Raw genomic sequence first — 24648 nt, 5'->3', positions numbered from 1 at the left:
AAGGCGCAGGGAACAAACCCTCTCGTCCACCGGGAAAAACCCCAACGTACCGGCAGCAAGCCGAGGGGATATTAGAATACCCACCCCAGCCCGCCGCCTCTCACCAGGGGCAACTCCAGACTGAGACAGAGTCCAGCCCCTCTCCAGGAGACTGGTTCCAGAGCCGAAGCCGTGCGTAGAGGTGAGCCCGACTATATCTAGCCGGTACCTCTCAACCTCACGCACTAACTCAGGCTCCTTCCCCACCAGAGAGGTGACATTCCATGTCCCTATTGCCAGTCTTGGCAGCCGGGGGTCAGTCTGCCAGGGCCTCCGCTCCTGGCCGCCACCCGGCACACAATGCACCCGACCCCTATGGCGCCTCCTGCGGGTGGTGGGCCTGCGGGAGGATGGGCCCATGTCTCCTCTTCGGGCTGTGCCCGGCCGGGCCCCATGGACTAAGGCCCGGCCACCAGACGCTCGCCCTCGGGCACCCTCCCCGGGCCTGGCTCCAGGGCGGGGCCCCGGTAACCCTATCCCGGGCAGGGTAAACTGTTCCCTCTGTGTTTTTTTCATAGGGGTCTTCTGAATCGCTCTTTGTCTGGTCCCTCACCCAGGACCAATTTGCCATGGGAGACCCTACCAGGGGGCAAAAGCCCCCAGACAACATAGCCCCTGGGATCCCTGGGACACACAAACCCCTCCACCACGATAAGGTTGCGATTCACGGAGGAGATTTCAAACATATATAAACTATATACTATATGGACAAAAGTACTGGGCCACCCACACATTACACCTACTGCAACTGCTCGGCTATGGAAACACATGATGTTAATGCCAGAGGATGTTTGGAACTCTGCAGTTACTGAGTCAGCAATGCGTTGGCGACTTTTACGCACTATACGCCTCAGCACTTGGCGACCCCGCTTTTCAACTTTACGTGGTGTGTCACTTTGTGGCTGAGATGCTGTAGTTTCTTTTCCCTTCTTTTGCAGTAACACTACTTATGAATGTTGTTGGAAGAAAGTCTATAATCTATACATCTACATCTATCCTGTAAAGTGCCATGTTAGGGCTGGTGTGTTCTTTAGAAGAACAGGTTGCATGGTCAGGTGTTTGATTTTATGCACCTTTTGCAATGAGACTGAAAACACCTCATTTTGAATATTAAGAGCTGTGAGCCATTACTTTTGTCCACATGGGGTATATTCGTTTACTGAAGCTTTATTTACAGGAAATGACATAAAAAACAACACCAACAACATCAATAATGTTTTGTAGAATATGTCTTTCTTATCACAGACTTGTTGGTCTAGACATACCCAATCAATATCTAATCAACAGTTTATTGAAATATATGTGTGGTGGTTGTTAAAACCTACATGGAATTTATGTTCAGGACAAGCTGTGCAAGTCACACTGTTGATTATATAATATATATATATATATATATATATGCGTGTATATATATATATATATATATATATATATATATAAATTATATTGTGGCAGAATAGTCTCTGTATGTGTTTGTGGCACATACTGCACTACATTACATTTGCGATCGACCTTTAATAACAACATCCAGTGAACATTGATGTTTAAACTAAGGGATTAAAAGTAAGTTATCTATACGTTTGTCTCCTCCAATCACTAATCACCTTAATATTATTATTTAACAGCCTCTACACTCTATATCTACTGTAATATGGTGGCTATGGCTAAGGTTTTACAACTGCAGGTGAGCTGGATGTGTGTTTGTTCACTGACCGGTATGTTGACCCAGCTTCGTGCCTGTGAGTCACTGTTGCTTCTGGGATCCAGTGTGAGGGTCAGTAAAGCATCTTTAACCAGAATGGACACAGCTCTCAGGATGAATGAGGCGAACAGGTTCATGTGGATGTTGTTTCTCATACAGTGGAGCTTCCTAAGAGGTAAGAAGTGAGAGTAAGAAGGTAGAAGATGTAAACAAGATCCCGTAATTCAAACCAGGTTTGCAGATTGTGCAGAAACGACTGGGCAGCTGTGTCAAAGGCAGCTCATAAATCTAAAATCACAAATCGATTTTTTCCTCCTTCCCTGCTTCTGTAATTATTCTATTCATTTATTTCTGCTTTTTTTATAGGTATGTAAAAAACTGTAAACATTTGTCAGTCATTATCCTTCTTATTTCTCTCAATTATCAATCTTTCTTTACCCTTTTCCTTTCACTTTTCTCTTACCCTTCCTGCTCCTTAACCCCCTTAACATGTCCTCTTTACATGATGTACCTGAAGAAGATGAGAATTCCCAGTGCCAGCAGCAAAGCCCCCAGTGAGAGAGAGTAACCCACTGTGTACATGATCCGCAACTGAGTGAGGATGCGGCCATACTGCTGCTGAAAGAGATAAAGCCATTTACATACATGCACTGCATTCAAACATAGATACAGAAACACAATTTATATTCAGCTTTATTTAAACAATACAAAAAGATCCTAATAATTTACTGAACAGATGGAGGATTTTCACATGCGGCAGTAACTTCAGATCATAATGAGTTAACGTTTTAAGATGCAGTACCGTGTAACAATCTGCCACTGCAGGCAGCTTCAAAAATGGCCACTGATTAACAAGAAAGCCACACACAAAAACGCAGTACTGCACTGTGTACACACACCTCACCAGGGTCGTCCTCACATTCAGTGGTATTCTTCTGTGCCCATTTGCCATCTTCACTGCAGAATCTGTAAACCAGACCACCCTGAACTATACACACAAAGAAACAACGATTGTAAGATTTTATTTTAGAGTGGCATATGTAAACTATGCAAATAGTGCTGTCGCCTAAACACAGTGACACTTTTGGATTTAAATGGTAAATGGCCTGTATTTGTATAGCGCTTTACTTGTCCCTAAGGACCCCAAAGCGCTTTACACATTCAGTCATCCACCCATTCACACACATATTCTAACACTGGTGATGGCAAGCTACATTGTAGGCACAATCCACCCTGGGGCGCACTGACAGAGGCGAGGCTGCTGAACACTGGCGCCACCGGGCCCTCTGACCACCACCAGTAGGCAACGGGTGAAGTGTCTTGCCCAAGGACACAACGACCGAGACTGTCCAACCTTCCGATTACAAGGCGAGCTCCCAAATCTTGAGCCACGATCGCCCCATTAAATTAAATTAAAGCTATGCAGTTCAATTCAGTTTTATTTCAGTTTTACTTCAGTTTTAGAGTTTTACCAATTCACAACACTGACTATTTTATATTGTGAGGCAACTCTTAGTAGATTCGCTTATGGTATCAATTTCAAAATCCTACGTTACCCCATGAACCTTTTCCAGCTGAGGGTAAAAAGATAAATTTCACCCCAAAGTTTAACAGATAGCTACGATAAACATAGCCATTATTTCAGAAATGCAGATGACTGTGTCTTTCTTTTTTATTTATTATCATATTTGATTGACACTTTGTCATCACCCTGCTGGGCAAGCGGATGGGGAGTTTGTGAATGTGATAAATCAAGAAGGAAGTCACCAATTCATTCCATAGGTGCATCTACTAAAAATCTCGGCTGTGTTCAAAGCTCAGTAATCTTGACCTCAAGGTATAGGACAGAGGTCATTTTTTGGGGGGACTTTGCTCACACAGCCACACAACCTCCACTTCAGATACACTGACTAGTATTTAAAAAATGTATTGAAAAGCATGTTATTACCTTTCAGATACGTAAATTATGTTTTCCATGGGGTTTTATCTCAGAGTATTCCCTGAACATATATGTATGTGGCTCTTAAGAATTAGAAGGAATTCATTAAGAATTATGGTGGGATGGTGGTGTAGTGGTTTGCATTGCTTCGTCATAGCATGAAGCTTCCAGGTTTGAATCCACTGCTTATTTTAGGACTTGGCAGAGAAGGAAAATGTGCCTTTTTTAAACAAATCTAAACATAAACAGACATCATTTTCTATGAGTCTTTTCAACAAGTCAAAAAGATGAATTTTCACATTTTTAACAAACTCTCACTTTGTAGCTTTCTTGCAGCAGAATAATATATTTTCGAACAAAAGTTAGTGAAACACAGGTTAGGTCTAAAGTAGTGCTGCACATCAGATGTTTACACACACCCCTGCAAGGCTACGAGTCCTCCGGAGATAGCAAAGATAAACGCCCCTTCACACCTATTCAGAGGCCCAAAACAACTTGGAGGAAGCCTGTGCATGGAAACAAAGATAGTAGACAGACAGCTGCAGTCAAAACCCGGGGTTTTCATGCTATGAACCGAAACTGTTAAGTGTTTGAAGCAAAAGCCCGCACACCACAGGCAAATGACTGAGAAAGCTCCACAGGACAGGTGTGCTGCCACTGGTGACACAGTGTGACGTCTTTACACCACTCATAGGTTGAGACTAAAGTCAGGGCTGAGTAATATTTGGCCTTCACACTCAATTAAGCGCTCCCTGAAACCTCAGTGCACCTCAGTACATTGTATTTAGTACATCGTTCTGCCAACTGATTACCTGCTGTACATGAAGACCACAAACCAATCTGTCAAGTGTTTGTATACATTATATGTTTTGTTAGAAAACTGGTCGTGTTACCCTGAAATGCATGGGTAATTTTTGAAACATGTCTTCTTACAGTGGGTCATTCACACATGTAACGCAGATTGACCGCTTAATTATTAAAAACCTTGAAAACCTAGGAATATAATAGAAAATGCAGCACTAAACCCTGACACACAGGTGCAGCAGCATCAGGCTGCTGTGGTCATAAGCTTTTATTAACTCCCTTTTTTTTCACTGTTTCACTGTTTGTACTTATTCACATTAATAGTTAAAAAAGCGCCAGAGTGAGCACATGGATGTCTTTGTTTTGGTGAGCAAGCTATCAAACACAATGATTACATATTATCACCTTATATGCTTGTTAAGTAAACCTTTCAATTAGCAGTCAAACTGTGCAGTGAGTTAAGTATAAGCATTTTATCCATGTAAATGAAAAAAATAAAAAAACAGGTTAATATTATGGCATATAATGAAATGTTACAGATAAGAGTGATAAGACTAGATTTAAATCGTACATTTACAAACTGTAGCAACAGTACATTGTGATGCAGCAGTTACTCTTTTGTTATTTTTGGTCTACCTCACACAGATATACTCACACAGACCTTTATGGTACCATGGCAGGAACCATGGGCAGGAGACATTTACAGTGGTTCCTGGAAGTCCATCGGGCCAGCACGCATACAAATCAAAGGTTCTGTTACACACCAGCCCTACAAGGGAAAGCAAATCTTTAGTCTGTGCTGGTGCAGATGCATTTTATGGACTTGCGTGCTGGGAGGAAAACGAATCACCTGTTGCAGGGGGCGTGGCACCGAGGTGGTCAAGGCACTGGTTCTTGTAGCTGCTCCACTGCTCCTTCACAAGCTCAAGAGAGTTAGCAGAGGAGACCTGAAGGGAGAGAGGAAATTTCTTTTGATGACTCTCAGAAGTAGATGGTGTGTATCAAGAAAAAGGAAACATATTTGAAAATTGGCGTGTGAAAGTAAATAATGCTGGGAGTCATACCTTTTTGCAGCTGCAGAGCATGAGCAAGGCCAAGAGCAGACACACCTGGGACATCCCACTGATGCTGGGAGGATGGGGGTGGGGACCAAAACACAGAAGAGGCCCAACTCATGAGGCAGTCTCAGCCCAGTTTCACCACTTGGCCTGCAAACAACATGGAGAAGCTTGTTATAGGCATGCGTTTGTGTAGATAACTTGAAATAACAAAGGGACTGTGAAACAGAGAACAGAAAAAACAGGCAATAATCAGTGACGCACTTCTCCGTCACAATCACAACATAAATAATTTATATGCACCTGCAAGATACCTGGTTAAAAACAAACACCTAAAAGTCTTTGTTTTATTTTATTTTTTACACATCCTTTGCCATTAATGTGTTTTATTGACCTCAATATTAGGATATAAAATCTGTAACACAATCAGTAAGATGGGCTACTGAGTTGCTGACTATCACTTTGTTAGCACAATAATAATATTAATAATAAGAGGAAGAAGATGATTTATTATTAATAAAGTAATAAAAATATGAGAGAGTCATTTCAGGCCTTTGCTTTTCTACATATCTCTGAAAACATGCAGTTTTCTGAATCTGATTCTGATTCACAGGAGCTCAACAGATAATGAAAAATAGTATTGGGCAGGGGAAGTGGGTCAGAGGACAGCTTTCAGGGAGATTTTTCAGACTCCTGGTATGTTTGTGTATTTGTTTATGCCAAACCTCACATCTAGAATTCCCTACAACTATATATACTTCTGAATGAAACCCATCCTTTGTCTATGTCTTAAATTCGATGAGCAGTGGCTTTCCTGTGGCATCAGTTGACCAGCTTCACCAACGCAGTTGGAGAACAAAACGAAATCTGAAACGTTTCTGCAAAAAACACCTTGAGCATGGAAACATTTTTAGCTAAAACGTTTCAAATTCCATTCTATTCCAGTCTCTTTGCTTCTGCTGAAGTGCTTCGTCGGGCTGTGGGTGTGTGTTTCTGTGTGTGGTTACCCCATGGCGCTAAAGTGCTGTGACAGTGATCTAAAGTGAACTAAACTCGGCATAAATAGCCTGTCATTATCAGGGCACAAAGATTATCACCTTAATTTTAATAGCTGAGGAAAAAACAACAATACAGCAAAATACTGCTGTGCTTTGTTGCTGCAACAGATCTTTTATCTTGTGGCGCTGGAACAATATTTTTCCTTAGAACCACATGCAGTTTTTATTGACTGAGCAACAAAGGCAAGCAGACAGACAGAAGAAGGGCAGACAGTTCATAAGCTCTTATACAAGACAGAAACTGAGAGATTAGACTATACTACTGTTCTATGAACCAGAGGAGGCCTCTCTGGTTTGAAAGAAAAAAAATGGAACAGCAGCCAAGTGCCTGAGATGACCATACTGTGGATATTTACTCTAACAAACTCGGTAAAGAGCCAAGAGTATATAAAAAAAACTGAAACAAAGTGTTTAGAACCAGCAATAATTGGATCCTGTGTTCAAAGCCTGATATATCTCCCTCCCATGTGCTTCACAACACAGCTGTTGTCCAAAAAGTGTACATTACCTTGAACTACACAACTGCATAAGTTTGCGTTTCACTTGAAATTATCATGTGACTCATTTGAATTCACCTAATTTAAACATGTTACTTAAATACTCCATAGAGTTCTAATATCAATAACAGTGTTTTTAAGTTCTTGTTTTATTGTTTTAAAGTTTGGTGGGATTATTACAAAAGATGGGTTTCAAAATAAGAAAATATTAACACAAGCTACAACATTACTGGATTTATTGATTTTATGTTCACTGAGTGAAACTAGAAAATTGTTGTTAATGTTTCCAGTTCTCTAATCACATAGTATTAAATCTAACATTGCAGTTTTATGACACTTTTGGGCACCTTGGGCACAAAGCAGTAACTAAACCTTCTGTTGCAAATGCACAATGAGTCGTTCATATGCACAGTTAGATTCAATTTTTAAAGTACTCAGCACAAATTGCAAACATTTTTTTACCTTTATAGCAAAGGATTTTTTTAGACTTTTCTTGCTCCCACAGAATGTTTATGCTCTACAGACCTCTGAGAGCCACAACAAGTGGTCTGTTTGGATCACTCTTAATTGTAGGAGAAGCTTATTTTCAGATTCTTGGCTGAATGGAGGATATTGTGCCCAGTATTTGCTGGCAATCGCTCTATTCTGTTTTTCCTGCTTAGGTTGGTGTGTGTCAAGTGTGCATATAAGCGTATGTCTGTGCATGCAAACCCCACTGGGATACTTGCATCTGTGTATCTCTTTTTAGATATTAGCAGTGAGGAGAGGACAATGCAAATTACAAGACTGCTTCAAACTGATAGCCTTATCGACCACACAGGGAGATTTTACATTACACAAACATAAAACACACGTGCATAAAACACTTGCACATGCATACGCCTACACAAACACATTAACATGCTGTGGACTGCTGATATTTGAATGTATTTCAGCATTTATAACACATAGTTTCAGGCAGCACTGTAGGTATACCCTAATTTCCAACCCTGCAAACACTTTACTGGGTGTAGATAGAATATTTAGTGGCAGTTAAATTTAATGTTGGTATCCACAGGCTACAGGATGTATTTAAAGCAGTGAGCACCACACTGTGTAATGCTGTCTAATGCTGCTTTTACTTGATTTCCTTTTATTTATATGGTACATTTACTCGAAAAAAAAATCTTTCTATGTACTTCTATTGTATGTGAACCAATGCTTGCATTCTTTTAAATATCCAGCTTGGGCCCATTTTACACGGTAGTTAAATGGAAAGGGCTCAGCGCTCTTGTCCAATGATGATATGATGAATACAGGAGTCTGTGTGTGTTATTAAGCAGAGAGAAAAAGCCAGAGATGGAAAGTGAAAAAGATATTTGCCCAGCTTCTAATCTGTATTACAAAAGCCTGTATGACTCAACATTTCCCATTAAATCATTCCTGAAAAATATCCTTTTCATATGAATGCGCATGTAAATCAAAACAAATGACAGACCACAAACAATGTGAATGTGCATGTGTATGGTGAGTACTACTGTTACTCCCTAGGGTTATTTACTTGAAGAAACTGAGTGTCAGCCTTCACCTGCATTATGCATTTGTCTTTATCGCTCTCACACACTCTCTGCCTCTGCTTTCTAGGGAAGAAAGAGGTGTAAGTGTAACATCTCTGTAATCACTGTGTTGTTAGCTCATAACAGAAATTATTGACAGTTGACTACAGGAGCCGCCCACGTATGGATTTATGCCTTGCAGCAATTCTTTATAATTTTGTTTAAACTGTTAACTATAAAATGAATGAAGAAAGTCAAATGGTCAATCTGATTCTTCCATTAAAAAAATGTCATCTTTCATTTTCCTCTTATGTCGGTATCAGTGTACCAGATACAGGCTAAGGCCGTGCCTGTCACTCTCTTCCTCCCACACATCTCTATTTAACTGCACAACGTGTAAAACGCACAACAGACCAACAAAAACAACAACGACAACAAAAACATACAGAAACTACAGGAAGAGAAAGTGAGGGAAAGAAATATAGCCTTGTGATTACTGCTTCTCAGGCATCATAAACTTTAAGTTTAATTGATCAAAGTAATGACCAGTGATGAAAATTAGCTGTTAAACACATGGTTCCCCATCACCATTAATTCAAACTGTACATTTGTATTCAGGCCATAGTTTCTATGGATAAGTGCATTATCTGCCGTGAGTGCCAACCAATTATATTGTTTAAATCAATAATCATTCCCTATGTGAGGAGGAGCAGGCAATTAGTATGGAGAGTATGTAGGTGGTAGCAGAGACAGGAGCGCAGTGGCTGTAACGCAGAGCTGTAATTATGTTGTTTCTGCCTTGGTGAACCCTTCGGCCCCATATGGTGACTGACAGCCAAATGGTCTTTAACTCCAATAATATTCTTTGCAGGACTTTTCCGTAGTTCTCATTTTAGTTTGTTTTGTGTTTGCTTGGTGTTTTCAATGCTTTCTATCAGTACCTCCCAAGAATGCAAAAAAAACAACGTGGCAGTCAGGATGAAACTATTAAAAAAAGATTTTTTCTGTCTGCACTGATTTATCTTTGAAGGTATGACTCTGTTCTGGGCTCTCCCCGCTTTTCCAGGCGCATTTGCAAAGCCTGTGGCAGGCAGAATAAGAATCCTGCACTGAACAGGCGCCGGTGACACCGCATATGACGCTGATTCATTCAGACACAGCATGAAAAGGAGGCACTGGAGTGGTTTTGGTTTGCTAAACTGCTTGCATTTAAATACGTGAGCCTACATAAGATTAATAAACTAGATGCATAAAAGGTTATCACTTGAGTTAAAGAAGTTGGCTTTTTAAATTAATAGTGGTCATTTCTTTTCAGTGTTTTTCAAATGTTAAGTTCTTCATTAGAATTTAATTTAACCTGCAATCAAAGAGCTACAACACCATTTTCTGTGCTATAAAAACCTTTGAAATAAATTTAGACCATTATGCATGCAGTAATTCTACATCTAGCCTTAAAGTAGTTAGACTTATAGTAGGATCTGTTTATGTTTTTATAATATTTGCAGCACTTCTGTCTGCACCTCAGTATATTGGAAGTGATTGGAATTTGGGTTTGAGCTGCACAAAACAATAACAATAACAGTGTTTTTCCATATAAAACGTTCCTGCTTCTGTCACAGACCTCACTATGAACATTTGGAAGTATTTTCTGCCAAATAAATAGTCAGAGTGAAAACCACTGTGCAGATTAACTTGATTAATAATTAATCAATTTTAAGCCAAAATGAGACTTTTATCTAATGTGTTGGGTTGGCATCTAGAAACCTGAGCTAATACGATTCCAGTATCTGCGTGCTGTCCATTCGACTCTTATACAGAGAAGGTGAAGTCACATAGAATAGCTTGAATTATGGTCTTGAAGGGATCACTGTTATCTTCATCAGATTAGGTGCACTTGGCATAAGAGTGTGTTTGAGTGTGTTTTGTGTGTGTGCATGTAAGGGAGTGAGCCTGTATTTTATGAGTACCTGAGGTGTGTGATGGAAGTGATCCAGAATCTGCTCCTTCAGCAGATGTTATGCTTCACAAACAGAACAAGTGCCATATTTTTTTTCACCTTTTCTCATATGTTCACCTTTTGTTTCCTCCATCCTTCTACTTTATAATCCTTGAACCACTTAGAAGCAAAATGGCTTGTCAGATGCAAGGAGACAAATGCCTGTGGCCAAAGTTTTCTGAACCCACTGTTCCCTGCCTTATCGTTCCTTCTACCTCCTCGGGGGAGAATTCTTGCCCATCTTGTTTTCTGTCTGATTTGGCTTATGTGGAAAATCTTTGCAGCGGGAAACACAGAGGTGACCAACAGGCACAGGCTTGTATCTTTTGCATGGACCTCAGACATATAGTTGGCATACTATTAAAAGTAGTTAGGCATTTGCATTTTCATAACCTGCTTACCCAAGAGGACTTAGTTTCCTATTATAACTCTAGTCTCAATAGTATTCTAAACTGTTGCCCCACTCAAAGCCAAATCTGTATCATTCTCTCAGTCAGCACCCTGGTTTACAGCTGAACTCAGGCTCCTGAAAGCAAAAGGACGACGACTTGAACGCCTTTATAAGAAACCTGGTCTGAATATCCACAAGGAAATGTTTAATAATCATATTATGTATTATAAGGAGTGTATTAATCAAACAAAATCTGCTTACTACTCCACCATTATCTGTTCAAAAGATGACTTAACCAAGATACTGTTTTCACTGTTCAACTCTTCTTTCAGGTCACCAGATTCTTTACCTGCTCATCTTTACTCGTCCTCCTTTTGGGATTCTTTAATGTTATTTTTCATTGAGAAAATTCACAAAATACACCAAGAACTGGTTTCCGAGGTTCCATTTAGCTCTTCCTGTGTAATTCATCTCCCATCACACTGTTTTTCTGCTTTCCAGCTCCCCTCGGTTACTGATATTTCAGATTTCATCTGTAAGTCAAAACCTTCTACTTGTCAGCTAGACCCCATTCCTACAGGTTTGGTTAAAGCATGTCAACCTTCTTTGCTTCCCCTCATATCTGCTGTCATCTGCTCTTCACTTACCACTGGAACTGTTCCTGCTTCCCTCAAAATTGCCGCCATCACCCCAATATTGAAAAAAACTGGTCTAGATCCCTTCTCTTCTAATTTTCTCAAACTCAATAGTAATAAATCCGAGCTCCTCTTGGTAGGCACTAAATCAACATTATCCAGAACCAACAGTTTCTCTATTACTATCGATAACTCACCGGTCTTCATTTCTTCCTCTGTGAAATGTTTGGGTGTCATCCTCGACAGTACTTTATCTTTCAATTCACACATTAATAATGTTACTCGGTCTGCATATTTTCAATTGCACAACATTAATCGTCTCCGTCCTTTTCTCACCCCACATGCCACTGCCATTCTTGTCCATAGCCTTGTTACTTCCCGGATTGATTATTGTAATTCACTTCTTTTTGGTCTTACTCAAAAATCCATCCACAAGCTCCAACGCGTCCAGAACTCTGCTGCCCGTATCATCTCCAGGACCCCTTCTGTCCACCACATCACTCCGGTCAAATATCGCATCAATTTCAAAATACCCTTTTAAGGCTATTCATCATCTCTCTCCTCCATATCTCTCTGATCTGGTTAAGATCACCGCCCCATCTCGTTGTCTCAGATCTTCTTCTTCCCTTTCACTCTCCGTCCCTTCCCCCTGTCTTGAAACCATGGGGAGCCGGGCTTTCAGCTGCTCTGCTCCATGACTCTGGAATTCCCTACCTCCTGATTTAAGAAATATCTCTTCCTTCTCACTCTTTAAGTCCAAACTCAAAACCCACTTGTACAAAATAGCTTATCCCACATATCCTCTCTACTCTGCTATTTTATTTGTTTATGTCTTATGCTTTTATGATTCTGTAAACTGCTTGCTTTTATGTTGCTTTTATTCTACTGTGTACAGCGACCTTGAGTGTTTTGAAAGGCGCTTTCAAATAAAATTTATTATTATTATTATTATTATTATTATTATTATTATTATTATTATTATTATTATTATTATTATTATGTAATTGTGAGGCTTACGGTTCTTTGCTATCCAGATTCATCAGCTACTTTCACACCGTGTGTTTACAATTTTCAGTATTGGCTTAAGAAAACTAGACAGTCAACTTTCTTTTTCCATTATTCATATATTAAAATAGTCCTATTTTGCAATTCATGTGAAATATCAGGACTTCAACTTTGGGTTGGAAAGAAATCTGGATACCACTGAGCCAATGGCAGATGGGCTTAGCAGCTTTTAGCTGATTGCTACATTCACAATAAGGTAGCATTTCTGTCTTATGTCATCAAATCATGGCAATACTGCGCCACAGGGCAGGTGTCCAACTAGGGGATGACGCATAACGCAGTGTCCAGATGAGCATCATAAAAGTTCTGTGAAGGAAAAGACAGACAGAGAGAGAGAGAGCACATGGGGGAAAGGCTTGGCCAGTACATACCATTCTTAGGCTCCAGTGGAGCATGCCAGAACTATGCTCTCTGGGCTTGATAAAATTATTGTCTTTACAATACAATGCACATGTCTTCCACACTAGGACTGCTTGTATAATGAAATGGAAGAATGAAATAATAAAAATATAAAAAATAAAAAAGTGGAAAAGAAACAGCCAAAGTGACCTGGTTGAATTGTCAAATAAATCTGCTCCCAATTGCTCAATACAGTTGCTCAGTATCTTATGTCTCGTTTAGTAGATTTCTATGTCAAAGAAGGGGAGACCCACAAGCTCTCCTACATCCAAAAGTATAAAGTAAAGTATGAAGTAAAGTATGGCTCTGAAGTCTCTGCAGACAGCCAGAAAATAATCCAGCACATAACTTAGAAGTACCATTAGAAACACATTTTCTTACTTTTGCACAGAGGTTGGCAAGCTACTGCATAGCTATTTATCATATATTTTCCTCATTACATTAGTTTCATTGCCAGGTCTACAAAGAGTGATTTCTTATCAAAGCTGTCTTGATTTAGTGTTTGGGTTTTTACGTGAGGGTCACAGTGTTGTTTTTTGGGAGTGAAGCCAGAATGGGAATGAAGCAACCGTCCAATAACGTGTCTTGGCTCTTATTCAGTTACACAAGCTGGGGCATTCTTTTGCTCACATATCTCTCTGGGCATATCTGTTGTGTGGGTTTTCTCTAGTATTAATTTTCTTTGCACGTTACACTTCCCTGTCTAATCATTCACGCGATGAAGACATAGTAATATTAGTGATCTTTGTCTTTACTCTTTTGAACAGGGTATAACAAATTGGAGGCGTATAAGTTATGTGAATCCAACAGCTTACGTATATTATTTGGCTTCATTTTTTTTATGTGGCTAAAGATGGAGATGTTTTAAACTGTTCAAAAATGTTGCACAGCTCTTTAAACTCTTTAACAATTGCTGCAAAACAAGCAAACAATTTAAATAGTTTAAATTATTATTCCTTACCCCATTAAACAATTACTGCAATTATGTTCCAGTAATGGATCCAATAATGAATTCTAGTTATTGATTACGGCTCAACTTTGTGGGCTTATACATACACATTCGAGTACAAACAGCAGGTTCATGTGCAAAAGGACAAAAACCCTGATGAAGGCCACAAGCCGAAACGCATTGGTCAGTCAATAAAGTTGTTCATCTTCCCTTAAGTGTTGCTGGAGTTCCTGCATTGTGTATTCTTTCATCCTCTCCATGCACCTTGGAAGTAGGTGAAGTTGTGCCAGAAATTTTTGCTGTGATTTATCTTCAAAAGGATAGAAAGCCAGACGAAGTGGCTTTGATTTATTGTGTTTCCCACAACATGAGGGTAACGTAAAGTGATGACATAGGATGATACACCACAGTGACCAGAAGTGACAAAAACATTCAAGAACGCACCCAAAGGGGTTTCTGAGCTTCCTGCTCGAAAATGAAATGCCCCAAACTAATTGATTATTTCTCTGCAATTACAAACTCTGTGCTTACAATCGTGGTATCAAAATAAAGCTAACACTTATGAAATATCATCAGAGGTATAAATATTGAAGCAGATATTACTGTGTCAAAATTACTGAGACTGGAACACAGAAAAAGTAAGTAGATTTTATCCTTGCCTAATTAAAAAAAATAATAATAATTAGCATATAACCCTTTTAAAAATATGCCTCAGTTCACATTTCATTCCAGAAATTCAGTAACCAACATATAAACATCATTTGTGCAAAGGTGTATGTTTCTAAAGTGAAAAATTACAGCACTGTCAATATATGAATATCCAGACATTGTACAAAAATGTCCAGTTTTGGCACACATTAGACACTATGCCAGTTGAATTTTTTAGGTATTAAAGAGCAGAAATTAATTAACTTTATTAACAGGCCTAAAAATTCATTTTTTTAAAAATATATTTGTGAAGAATTAACTACACATTTACATGGCAATGGCCCTTTTCTGCCGTGCGCATGGAGCATTTAATTGGCCTCTGGCCCTTTAAACTCTGAGGGGCTGTAACTTTGGTTTCTTTTGGTCAATTTGCATGATTGACACCTATTTTTAATTATTTGAGCCAATAGAATCACAGTAATGATACCACATTCACGTAACTTCAACCAATCAGATGTTGCACGGCCAAAACCCACGTGGGCCCAAATTTACTGCATGCGACGTCTGTCCAGTCACGTGTCTGTAGGTGGGTCTAAAATGGAGGCTGTTGACGGAAAACTGCTCTGATGCGGCTAGGTGGGCATGGTAACTGCTGATAATCATGTGGCTACCGGCTACAGGCGAAAATAACAGAGGAAATCAGGACAGTAAGCCAATTTCTGTCTTAGCCATTTGTGTTTTTGTGGTCTTCTTTTGAAGCTCATGAATTTTGGTCAGAGCATAATGAAACTTGGTGTTTAGAGTCAGTGATAGCTCTGGAAGCTAACCAGCCTTTCTTTAGCCAGTTACATGAAGTCTAAAGAATTTCTTGTTCGGTTTTGTTTGTTTAGCGACTTGTGCGCATTTACGTAATGGCTCGTTTAATCATGTGGTGGTTGTAGAAATGGTTTATATTAGATTTTAGCTCAGCCACCTATTCAGCCATCATCTTCACCAACTCCTCTGGTACAGCAAGCCATAACAGTTCAACCCATAAAGGACAGTTCAAAAACTTCTTATTCTAAGCAGAGAGACAAACCTAATGACTATAAAAACGTTCCTCAAGAGCTGGCCAGTTCTGAGACTGAGACGCACTCCAGGGCCTCCCCAGAGGCTGGGTTTCAGCCCCCAGCAGACTCTGGACCCCTGGAGGTAAAGAAGCCAGCTGAGGACTGCACCCGGCTGTCGCTGCCTGAGCTGAGTCAATGCTCGGTGCAGCTGCAGTCAGCTTTGTGTTTGCCAGAGGCCACCGTGCCTGCTGGTTCTGATTTGTTCCTGCCAGAGGCCCGTGTGCCTGCTGGTTCTGATCTGTTCCTGCCAGAGGCCCGTGCGCCTGCTGGTTCTGATCTGTTCCTGCCAGAGGCCCGTGCGCCTGCTGGTTCTGATTTGTTCCTGCCAGAGGCCCGTGCGCCTGCTGGTTCTGATCTGCGCCCGCCAGAGGTCCCCGCGCCTGCTGGTTCTGTTCTGCGCCCGCCAGAGGTCCCCGCGCCTGCTGGTTCTGTTCTGCGCCCGCCAGAGGTCTCCGCGCCTGCTGGTTCTGTTCTGCGCCCGCCAGAGGTCTCCGCGCCTGCTGGTTCTGTTCTGTGCCTGCCAGGGGCCCCTGTGCCCGCTGGTCCTGAGACTGTTCTCACTGGAGGGCCCGAGGAGCCCGTCCAGCCTCCTGTCTCATCCGCTGGAGGGCCCGAGGAGCCCGTCCAGTCTTCTGCCTCGTCCGCTGGAGGGCCCGAGGAGCCCGTCCAGTCTTCTGCCTCGTCAGCTGGAGGGCCCGAGGAGCCCGTCCAGCTGCAGCCTCATCATCCTCGCCGGCTGCCGCTCCATCCACACCGCCGGCAGCAGCAGCGGCTTCATCCTTGCCAGCTGCAGCCTCCGTGTCTTCATCCTCGCCAGCTGCAGCCTCCGTGTCTTCATCCTCGCCAGCTGCAGCCTCCGTGTCTTCATCCTCGCCAGCTGCAGCCTCCGTGTCTTCATCCTCGCCAGCTGCAGCCTCCGTGTCATCCTCGCCAGCTGCAGCCTCGGCTTCATCCTCGCCAGCTGCAGCCTCGGCTTCATCCTCGCCAGCTGCAGCCTCGGCTTCACCCACGCCGTCGCCTGGTCCAGCTCCGGCTTCACCCACGCCCTCGCCTGGTCCAGCTCCGGCTTCACTCACGCCCTCGCCTGGTCCAGCTCCGGCTTCACCCACGCCCTCGCCTGGTCCAGCCTCAGCATCCTCCTCGCCTGGTCCAGCCTCAGCATCCTCCTCGCCTGGTCCAGCCTCAGCATCCTCCTCGCCTGGTGCTGCGGGGGCCACGCCACCTTCAGGTCCCAAACTGCCGCCTCGACATCGGCGGTCATCTGCCAGGCCGCTTGTTGGGCGTCATCGTCGATATGGACGACCTCCCGAATGCCGCTGCTACCTTCCGCGCGGCCGGCCTCCGGACTTGTGTCGCCGCCGCCGTTGCCGTCCGCACGGTCGGCCGCCTGACCTGTTTCCCCGTCGCCGCCGTTGCCGTCCGCACGGTCGGCCGCCTGACCTGTTTCCCCGTCGCCGCCGTTGCCGTCCGCACGGTCGGCCGCCTGACCTGTTTCCACTTCGCCGCCGCTGCCGTGTGCACGGTCGGCCCCCTGAACTGTTTCCACTTCGCCGCCGCTGCCTTCGCCTGCGCGGTCGGCTTTTGGATCTGAGTTGTCAGCCTCCGGGCCAGCCTCCTGAACTATGTTTTGGGACCCTGTTTGGGAACTCCAGTCTGTGTTGTGTTTTGGACAATTCGTTTGGCCACTGGAGCTTGTTTTTTGTTTGTTTGTGGTCCCTCCATCCTGGTCCCCCGCCGCCCGCCCTGGGTTGGTCGTCTGTTTTTGTTTTGGGCTGTCTGGAGCCAGCCCTTGGAGGGGGGGTACTGTCATGGTCCTGGGTCGGTGACCCAGCGCTTTCAGTTCATTATTATCACTTTTCTAGTTTATTCTGATCTTGTATTTATTCGTAGGGTTTGAGTTGTGTATTCTATCATCCCTACCTGTGTCTCTCCTCTGCGTTCTGATCGTGTCCCCAGTTGGTTGTGTAAAACAGTCTGTGTGTTTCCTGTTTTACTTTGTAGGTCTGTGTCTCGTTATGCCCATTAGTTCCAGCTGTGTCCCCTCCTGTGTGCCATTTCCTGATTACCTGGTGTGTGTATTTATAGTGGGTGTCGGTCTGTGTTCGTTGTCGGCTCGTCTGTGTTTCATGGTGTCCTGTTCCTCGTCTGCGTCTCTCTGCCTCCCACCCCATTCGTATGATCTCAGGTTTGTTATTTAGCTCACCCAGTTTAGGTTTATGTTCTGTCCTGCCCTCGGTTCTGTTATTTGTGTACTGTAAATACTCTCCCCTCACTGCCTATTTTGCCACTCTACCACTTGTAAATAAACCTCACTCGAATCACCAGTCGCTGTCTGCATTTTGGGTCCTCCTTTCCTCCACACCACACGGCTCACCCCGCCAGCCGTGACAGGATGTAAATTTCTTCATTATAGTTACCATGGCAGCAGTGAATCAGATCCCCTCACATAAGTGAATATCTATAAAGGATTACAACAATCCAAAACCAAACAATTACCCCCCAAAAATCTCAATGATTCAAGATATGAGACATTTAAACATGGTATTTTGAGCTAGCTGTAACATCAAGTTCTTTATCAAGTTATGGCTCTGATCCTTCTTATCATTTTATATCACATACTGGCATAGTCCCCGTGTCTGCCCGGCCAGCTCCAAAAGGCCACATGTGTTTGGTGTACATTCTCCTCTCTCCTCCCTGCCAGGGCGGAGCTCACTGCAGGCTTCCGCCCTTGGCACACACCTGCTGCTCGTCAGGCTCTGATTACGGGTTGGACTCTTAAGGCCGGGACGCAGACAGCCTCACCGCTGGATGATTATGCTAGACACGTCAGTGAACCTCTGCCTCGAATCCTTAAGCTTTGTAAACTTGCTGCGATCTCTGTGTAACCTTATTTTCACAGTGCACAGTTTTCCCCGGACCCGTGACTAACCTGTTGTTTCAACCACTGTAAAGAAGAAGAGCTAGCATGTGTGTGACTCCAATCCCGGACTTCCCTTTCGGACCTAGGACCCCCGTTCCCCTCACTGTATACATCTGCACCTGGTGATTGTAAACGTGTAAATAAACGTTGTTTTCCCCTGAACTCTGCTCTACACCGCAGTCCTACTACACCGCATGACACATACTAATTTTGTACAGAACTTTGTTTTCCTGGCTTCATGTTTCCTTTTTTAAATTCTTTTTCTTTAAACTTGAATAGATTCCTAACTTTTTTGAAGTACAAAATAAAGAAAAGAGAGCAACAGTTTTGTATATTAGTGGAAAGAATACATAAATTATATATTTTATACATTTTTCTTTAATCTTCTTTTTTTCTTTAATTTAACTGACAATGATGCTGAGGGGGTGGGGGTCCTGTACATTATCGGACTCCACCCTGTTGCTTTATTGCAGTCTAATTACCAAATAGTTTATAACTCAAATGCTATATCGATAAATCATGTTCAGTTCTTTGAAATGATCTCTCCCTTTTAAACTGACTGTGGAAAAATGTTCAGGTTCTCTCTCCTCTGAAGCAGAGGCATCCTCTGAATAACTCTTGATTAGGAGAAGAGATCTACTATCAGGCATAAAGACTATCTGCACACAGACTGCGACCTGGTCAATCAGATCTTGGCAGCATGCTCTTTTTTTTTTACTTCCACTCAGTCTCATTAACCTTTACTGTACAGAATCTTTTCAAGGCAAAGTCAAAATGTGCCCCACAGTTTTGAAGTACAGGCTGCCAGTATGCTTTCTGTGTCCTCCTGGCGAGGTTGTCTTCTGCAGAAGCTCACACCATCACCTGATGCAAAAAGCTCCAACATGCTAGATGACCCCATTGGATAAATGCCTGATGATGTGTTTAAGTATTTGAGAATTTCTTTCACAGATCTGTGTTTTGTTTCTTGGTACTTCAAAATGTGCAGTATTAAAAATGTTTTCCCTAAAAGTTTCTGTTGTCGATCCCTTTTTTCGTATCAGTAGGAAACAGTCAGTATATCACTGGTTTTGAGTTGAGTTGTTGTTCCTGAGCCTAAACTCAATGATTTTTTACTTCTTCACACAGACAAGCTGTTCTACTCACATCCAGACACGAACAAAGAGATGAGTGTCTTTCATGTTTCACTTTCCCTCAAGCGTATCCCACTGAGTCTGACATCTTTTACATTTAAATGATCACATTTTGGTTAGGTTCAGGCAAGAACAACTTGGTCAGATTCCGAGTTTAAATTGCCACCCGACTGATGGTAAGCAACCACATGGTTGTTGTTTTTTTTAAAGTAAATGGAAAAATAGAGTCTGCCCATCTTAAAATCCTTGATTTTGTTCATGGCTCCTTAAGAATGTATCCCAAATTTATCTTTTTCTTGAATACAGGTTATAATTTTGACAGATGCTCTTCAGTTTACACCAGAAAAAGGACAGAAGAGTTGTTGAAATGCTTCAGGCTCTGTTTTTCTATATTTATGCAACCAAATCACAAAAATCAAAGTATTTTATATTATAAAATATGTCATCCTACTTAGGAGGAATGCTCTGGTTTACACAGTGTTAGATACTGACTGTGGCAGTTTAGTAGTAAAAATAATATAACAAAACAGGAAAATCCTCACATCTGATACACAGGAGGACCTGAAACAGTTTTCTTTTTCCCCCTCAATTAATTCAGCTGACATTTCTTTATTATATTTGTTAGTAGAAAAATAGCTTAGCCTGGTCTGGTTATCTTTAAATCCTTCAATCTTTGCTGCCAGATCCAGGGACAGGGGACTGTTTACTGTCAGTGTTGGATGTTGTATTTTGTTGTACTGCTTCAATTATTCATTCCTCCTTCAAAGTCTATAAAATGCACTCATAAGTTTAAGCTTTTACGAGTCTCATTAAATATCAAAGAGAGTTATTTTCAATAAAATACTCACATTCACATATTGTAATATTTCTAACCGAGTTAGCATAAGACCAAGTTTTCAGTTGCTACAGAAAAAAAAAACAGCTTTAGATTGAGTGATTTCATGGTATAAATTCTGCTCTATAGCTGCATCAGCGACTTAAGCTGTTGAGATGTAAATTACAAAGTAGCGAAGAATGATGCATACATAATGTCTTAATCCGCTCTTAGGGAAAAAAATACTGATTTACATGCTGCATGTTGGTCCTTGAAAGTATTCATTCAGCATGCCCATTTCTGATCACAGTAAATAAGACTGTCCTTCAATTAAATATGTTTAAAGTATTACTATAATTAATGGTAAACCCACGAAAAAAAAACATCACTAAATGTTCTCAGTGCTCTCTGATGGGCTCAACCAGTAACTGTGAAAAGTAAGTGAAGTAAGTGGCTCCATTTATCTCTGTCAGATTAGATACATTTTGGATTTAACGAGGAAACATAATTATGTTAAAACTAAACAGACCCATAAGCGCCACAGGCATCACAAGACACAAAATGCAGTTTAACTGTTGACGTGCAAGCCAGAAAGATACAAAGAGTGTATTTATACTGTATGTGCATGAATTTGCATCCTGAGGGGCCAGCCCATAACTCAACCTAGTTTGTTTGGAGCTGTCCCATTCCGCTTAAATCACATTACAGGGAATCTGATTCAATGAACTGGCTTAAGAAAAGCTCAAAGGGGTAAAAAAAAAAAAAAAAGTGCATTAAAAACTCAGCGACAAATTCTGTTGAATTAAAGATAATAAAGGCACAAATCAGTTTTCCGCAAAGGAATTTTATTTGAGAAAAGAGATGTATCAATCTGTGTCAGCCATGTAATTTTTACCGCTGCACATTTATCTAAATGAATGAACTATGCCATCAAATTCTAATGATAAATACACCTTCTCCTGGCAACTCTACATGAATATAGTAGTCTTTTCTTTTCCAGTATATTTTCAAAACTAAATTATTGCTTCAATTAAATTATGTGTTTCCTAAAAAAGAGTGTGGGGTACTTACAGAAGCAACACCTTAACCAGACTCCCTTCAAAAATGAGTATTAATGTGACAAAAAAACAAAAAACACCAGCTTTGACTTTTTCTTTTACAAGTAGCAGCAAAAAGCGGCAATTCCGATAACGCAAGGTGACATCAAAGTTGAAAAATGTTGGCTGCAAGAAAGCAACAAGTGTACCTGACTTAAAGTTTGTTACCTATAGCTTTAAAGCAGTTGCCTTATCCAGCACCCAGAACTCCTCCCAAACTTGGAATGCTACTTAGTAGTCCCATTGTCTCAGTGCGTGTAGCACCACGTGCATCACATGATGCTTCACTGGAAGCTTCACGGTGTCAAATGTATTTTTACAAAGAGTGCAAAATGAATAATGATGATTTTGTTAGTGCAGCCAAAACAAGCATGTTTTCAACGTGTCATAAGGGGGTGCATTGACACAACAAAATCTCAACAGGTCATTTGTTAATGCTCTCCCTCAAACTCCCTACGCTACAACAAAAACTTGGTGCAAAACTTGGTGAACATTGAAGAAATCTCAGAGCCTTCCTGTAATGACACAACTGACTTGCACCCGTCTTTGGGCTATTCTACTGCCAAGGACTGTGTGACGTCCTAACTCTTGTCACCAAGGATGATAGCCAAATGAGTCAGCGCTGTGTCAGTGCTGACACAACGAGACGGTCCTGTTTTGTGATGCAAATCACGAATAAAAATCTGCAGAAAATCACAAAAACAAGTTTAACAGGTCCTGATTTTGATCAAACAAGAACATCCTGGCTCAGAAAAATTACCTCTAGCACGTGTTTGACAACCATGACTGTGCTATCCTCAAATCTGAAGGAACAGTCTCTGATCTAGCTGATCCTCCTCATCCTTTAAGGTATTTAAATAATTTAGATTTTTGTATGATAACACATAATGCAATAGAAAAGGACTATTATTTCAAATGCAGTTAAATGTTCCATTGAAGGCCATCATGCTATGCATAATCATGCAGAATCTAGGGAAGGCATAAAAAAAAGTTTGCGTCAACTAGATAGCTCTTCTAAATCTGATAATTGCCCTTCAAATATAGAAATTAAATCTAAAAACAATTAAAGACAGCACATGGTGATATCAAAGCTGACACATACTGGCTATAAGAAAGCAACAAGTGTATCTGTACAGTTGTTGGTCTGATTAGAGCTAAGGATGAAGCTGGCTCATTTTTTCACAGTTTACATGTCAGGTGATCTCATTTCAAGAGCTCAGGTGTCCTAGTCCACACCATTAGCAATACCAGGACCTTGCCGCTGGCACAACTAAATGGAATGCAGTTATAATTAATGTCATCATCTACAGTTAAAATGCCTTCAGCGAAGACAAGGTCTGTAAGGTATTAAGTTATTATCACATTTCACCTGCACCCTGGGAGTATTTGCTTCATCTGCAGTTCACTTAACATGAAGCTTCCAACTGACTGCAGTTACAAAGCACAAGCTAAAAATCTTTGTCAGACTCTCACGTGAATGTTTGGATTTACAAATATGAGAAGTATATGAGACAGATATGAGCACAGACTGACAGTAAAATGAAAGCTAAAAAATAATAATGTTGTACATATCCATGTTTATTGCTGAAAATCTGTTCTGTGTTTGGAGCATACTGTAAAAAAATTGTAATATAAAAGGATTTTACTGTGTATTTTACAGTTTTTTTTCTGCTTTTTTAGAATATCATAAAATTTACATAAATAGACTGATTTTGCATGTCAAATGTAAAATAACATAAAATCCCTGTAAATGTTTGCTTTGTAAATGTAAATGTAAAGCAGCAGAACCCACAAAGAAACGGGCATATTTTCAATGTCAAGAAAGCTGTAATTAATATGTAAAATAAGGTATTTTATAATGTCATTCAAAGAGCTTAACTAACCAATTCTTTGTGGTACTTGAGAGCACATCGCAGCACGTAACATAACACAATTGTGTATTTTAGAGCTATGGGTGGTTTTCAGCTGCATGCCACACAACACTGTTTAATAATGACACAGTAAAAAGAAAACGATCCTGTACAACCTGAGAATGACAGCTGTTATTATGACCAAAACAAGGAAACAGGAGTGGAACTCCAGCCATGATTAGTAGGTATTTTCACACACCAGAGCGGACGTCACGTTACAAAGTGAGTTGACATGCTGCAAAGTCATAAAAAATGCCAAATAATAACCAAATACTGAAATTTTGTGACTGCAGTTGGAATTAGAGGACACTGAACTTGGCTCTTGGAGAAAAGTATTAAAAAGCAGTATATAAATTGTATCTAAAGCTTTAAAACTGTATGTACTTCTATTTTAACCTTTGATCCATGTCTCTACATTGCCATTTTTTCATTTATCAACAGTGTTTCAACCGCTGTTGTTTTTCTATTTGCATTTAAATAGTGACCTCAAGTAAATATGATCTGCTTTCTTCTGCTAATATTCTCATTTTCATTTTGAACATGGCAGCTCATCAGACTAACACGCACAGTAACAGATGCACACATGCCTTCTGCAGTATTACCAACTGTTATTTCTTTCTGAGTATAAAAGTGAAAACAACTGAATAAATTAGAAAATCAAACTAGCAGCTTTCCAAACACTGGCCACATTAGCCAACGTATGTTGGGCTCTCGAAGCTGGTAACATGAGGTGTTTGGTGATACAGTGTCAAAGAGAGGAGGTTCAGCTGTTGTAGATAACTGTTCACATTTGCTCATGTAATATTCAGTTTTACTCCTCATCAACTTTAATAAAGTGTAAACCCACGAGTTTGGCCACATACATAAAAAACCCTGAATTTACTATTGATATAATTTTTATATTATTAATATTTATTATTGTAGGGTCTTTACCTTACAATAGAAAGCAT

The 24648-nt window shown here is 41.0% G+C and overlaps 1 protein-coding gene across 3 annotated transcripts in view; it reads right to left on the bottom strand.

Moving 5' to 3' along the window:
• The window catches only part of gcgrb (glucagon receptor b), a 61469-nt gene that overhangs the window by 13060 nt on the left and 23761 nt on the right, over positions 1-24648 (bottom strand). Inside the window, exons 1-7 of one of the 3 annotated variants that reach the window (XM_085163316.1) lie at positions 8665-15688; positions 5549-5692; positions 5335-5431; positions 5146-5253; positions 2641-2729; positions 2253-2359; positions 1753-1909 (exon numbers count right to left, since the gene is read on the bottom strand). In XM_085163316.1, the coding sequence (XP_085019442.1) occupies positions 1753-1909; positions 2253-2359; positions 2641-2729; positions 5146-5253; positions 5335-5431; positions 5549-5602 (612 nt within the window). In that variant the 5' untranslated portion in view covers positions 5603-5692; positions 8665-15688. Of the gene's footprint in view, positions 1-1752; positions 1910-2252; positions 2360-2640; positions 2730-5145; positions 5254-5334; positions 5432-5548; positions 5693-8664; positions 15689-24648 lie in introns of those variants that run through there. The other 2 variants (XM_085163314.1, XM_085163317.1) reach the window with 2 other exon arrangements.

This window comes from Neolamprologus multifasciatus, chromosome 6 (genome assembly GCF_963576455.1).
Source record: "Neolamprologus multifasciatus chromosome 6, fNeoMul1.2, whole genome shotgun sequence".
NCBI lineage: Eukaryota > Metazoa > Chordata > Actinopteri > Cichliformes > Cichlidae > Neolamprologus > Neolamprologus multifasciatus.
This window is presented reverse-complemented; position numbering and strand designations above follow the sequence as displayed.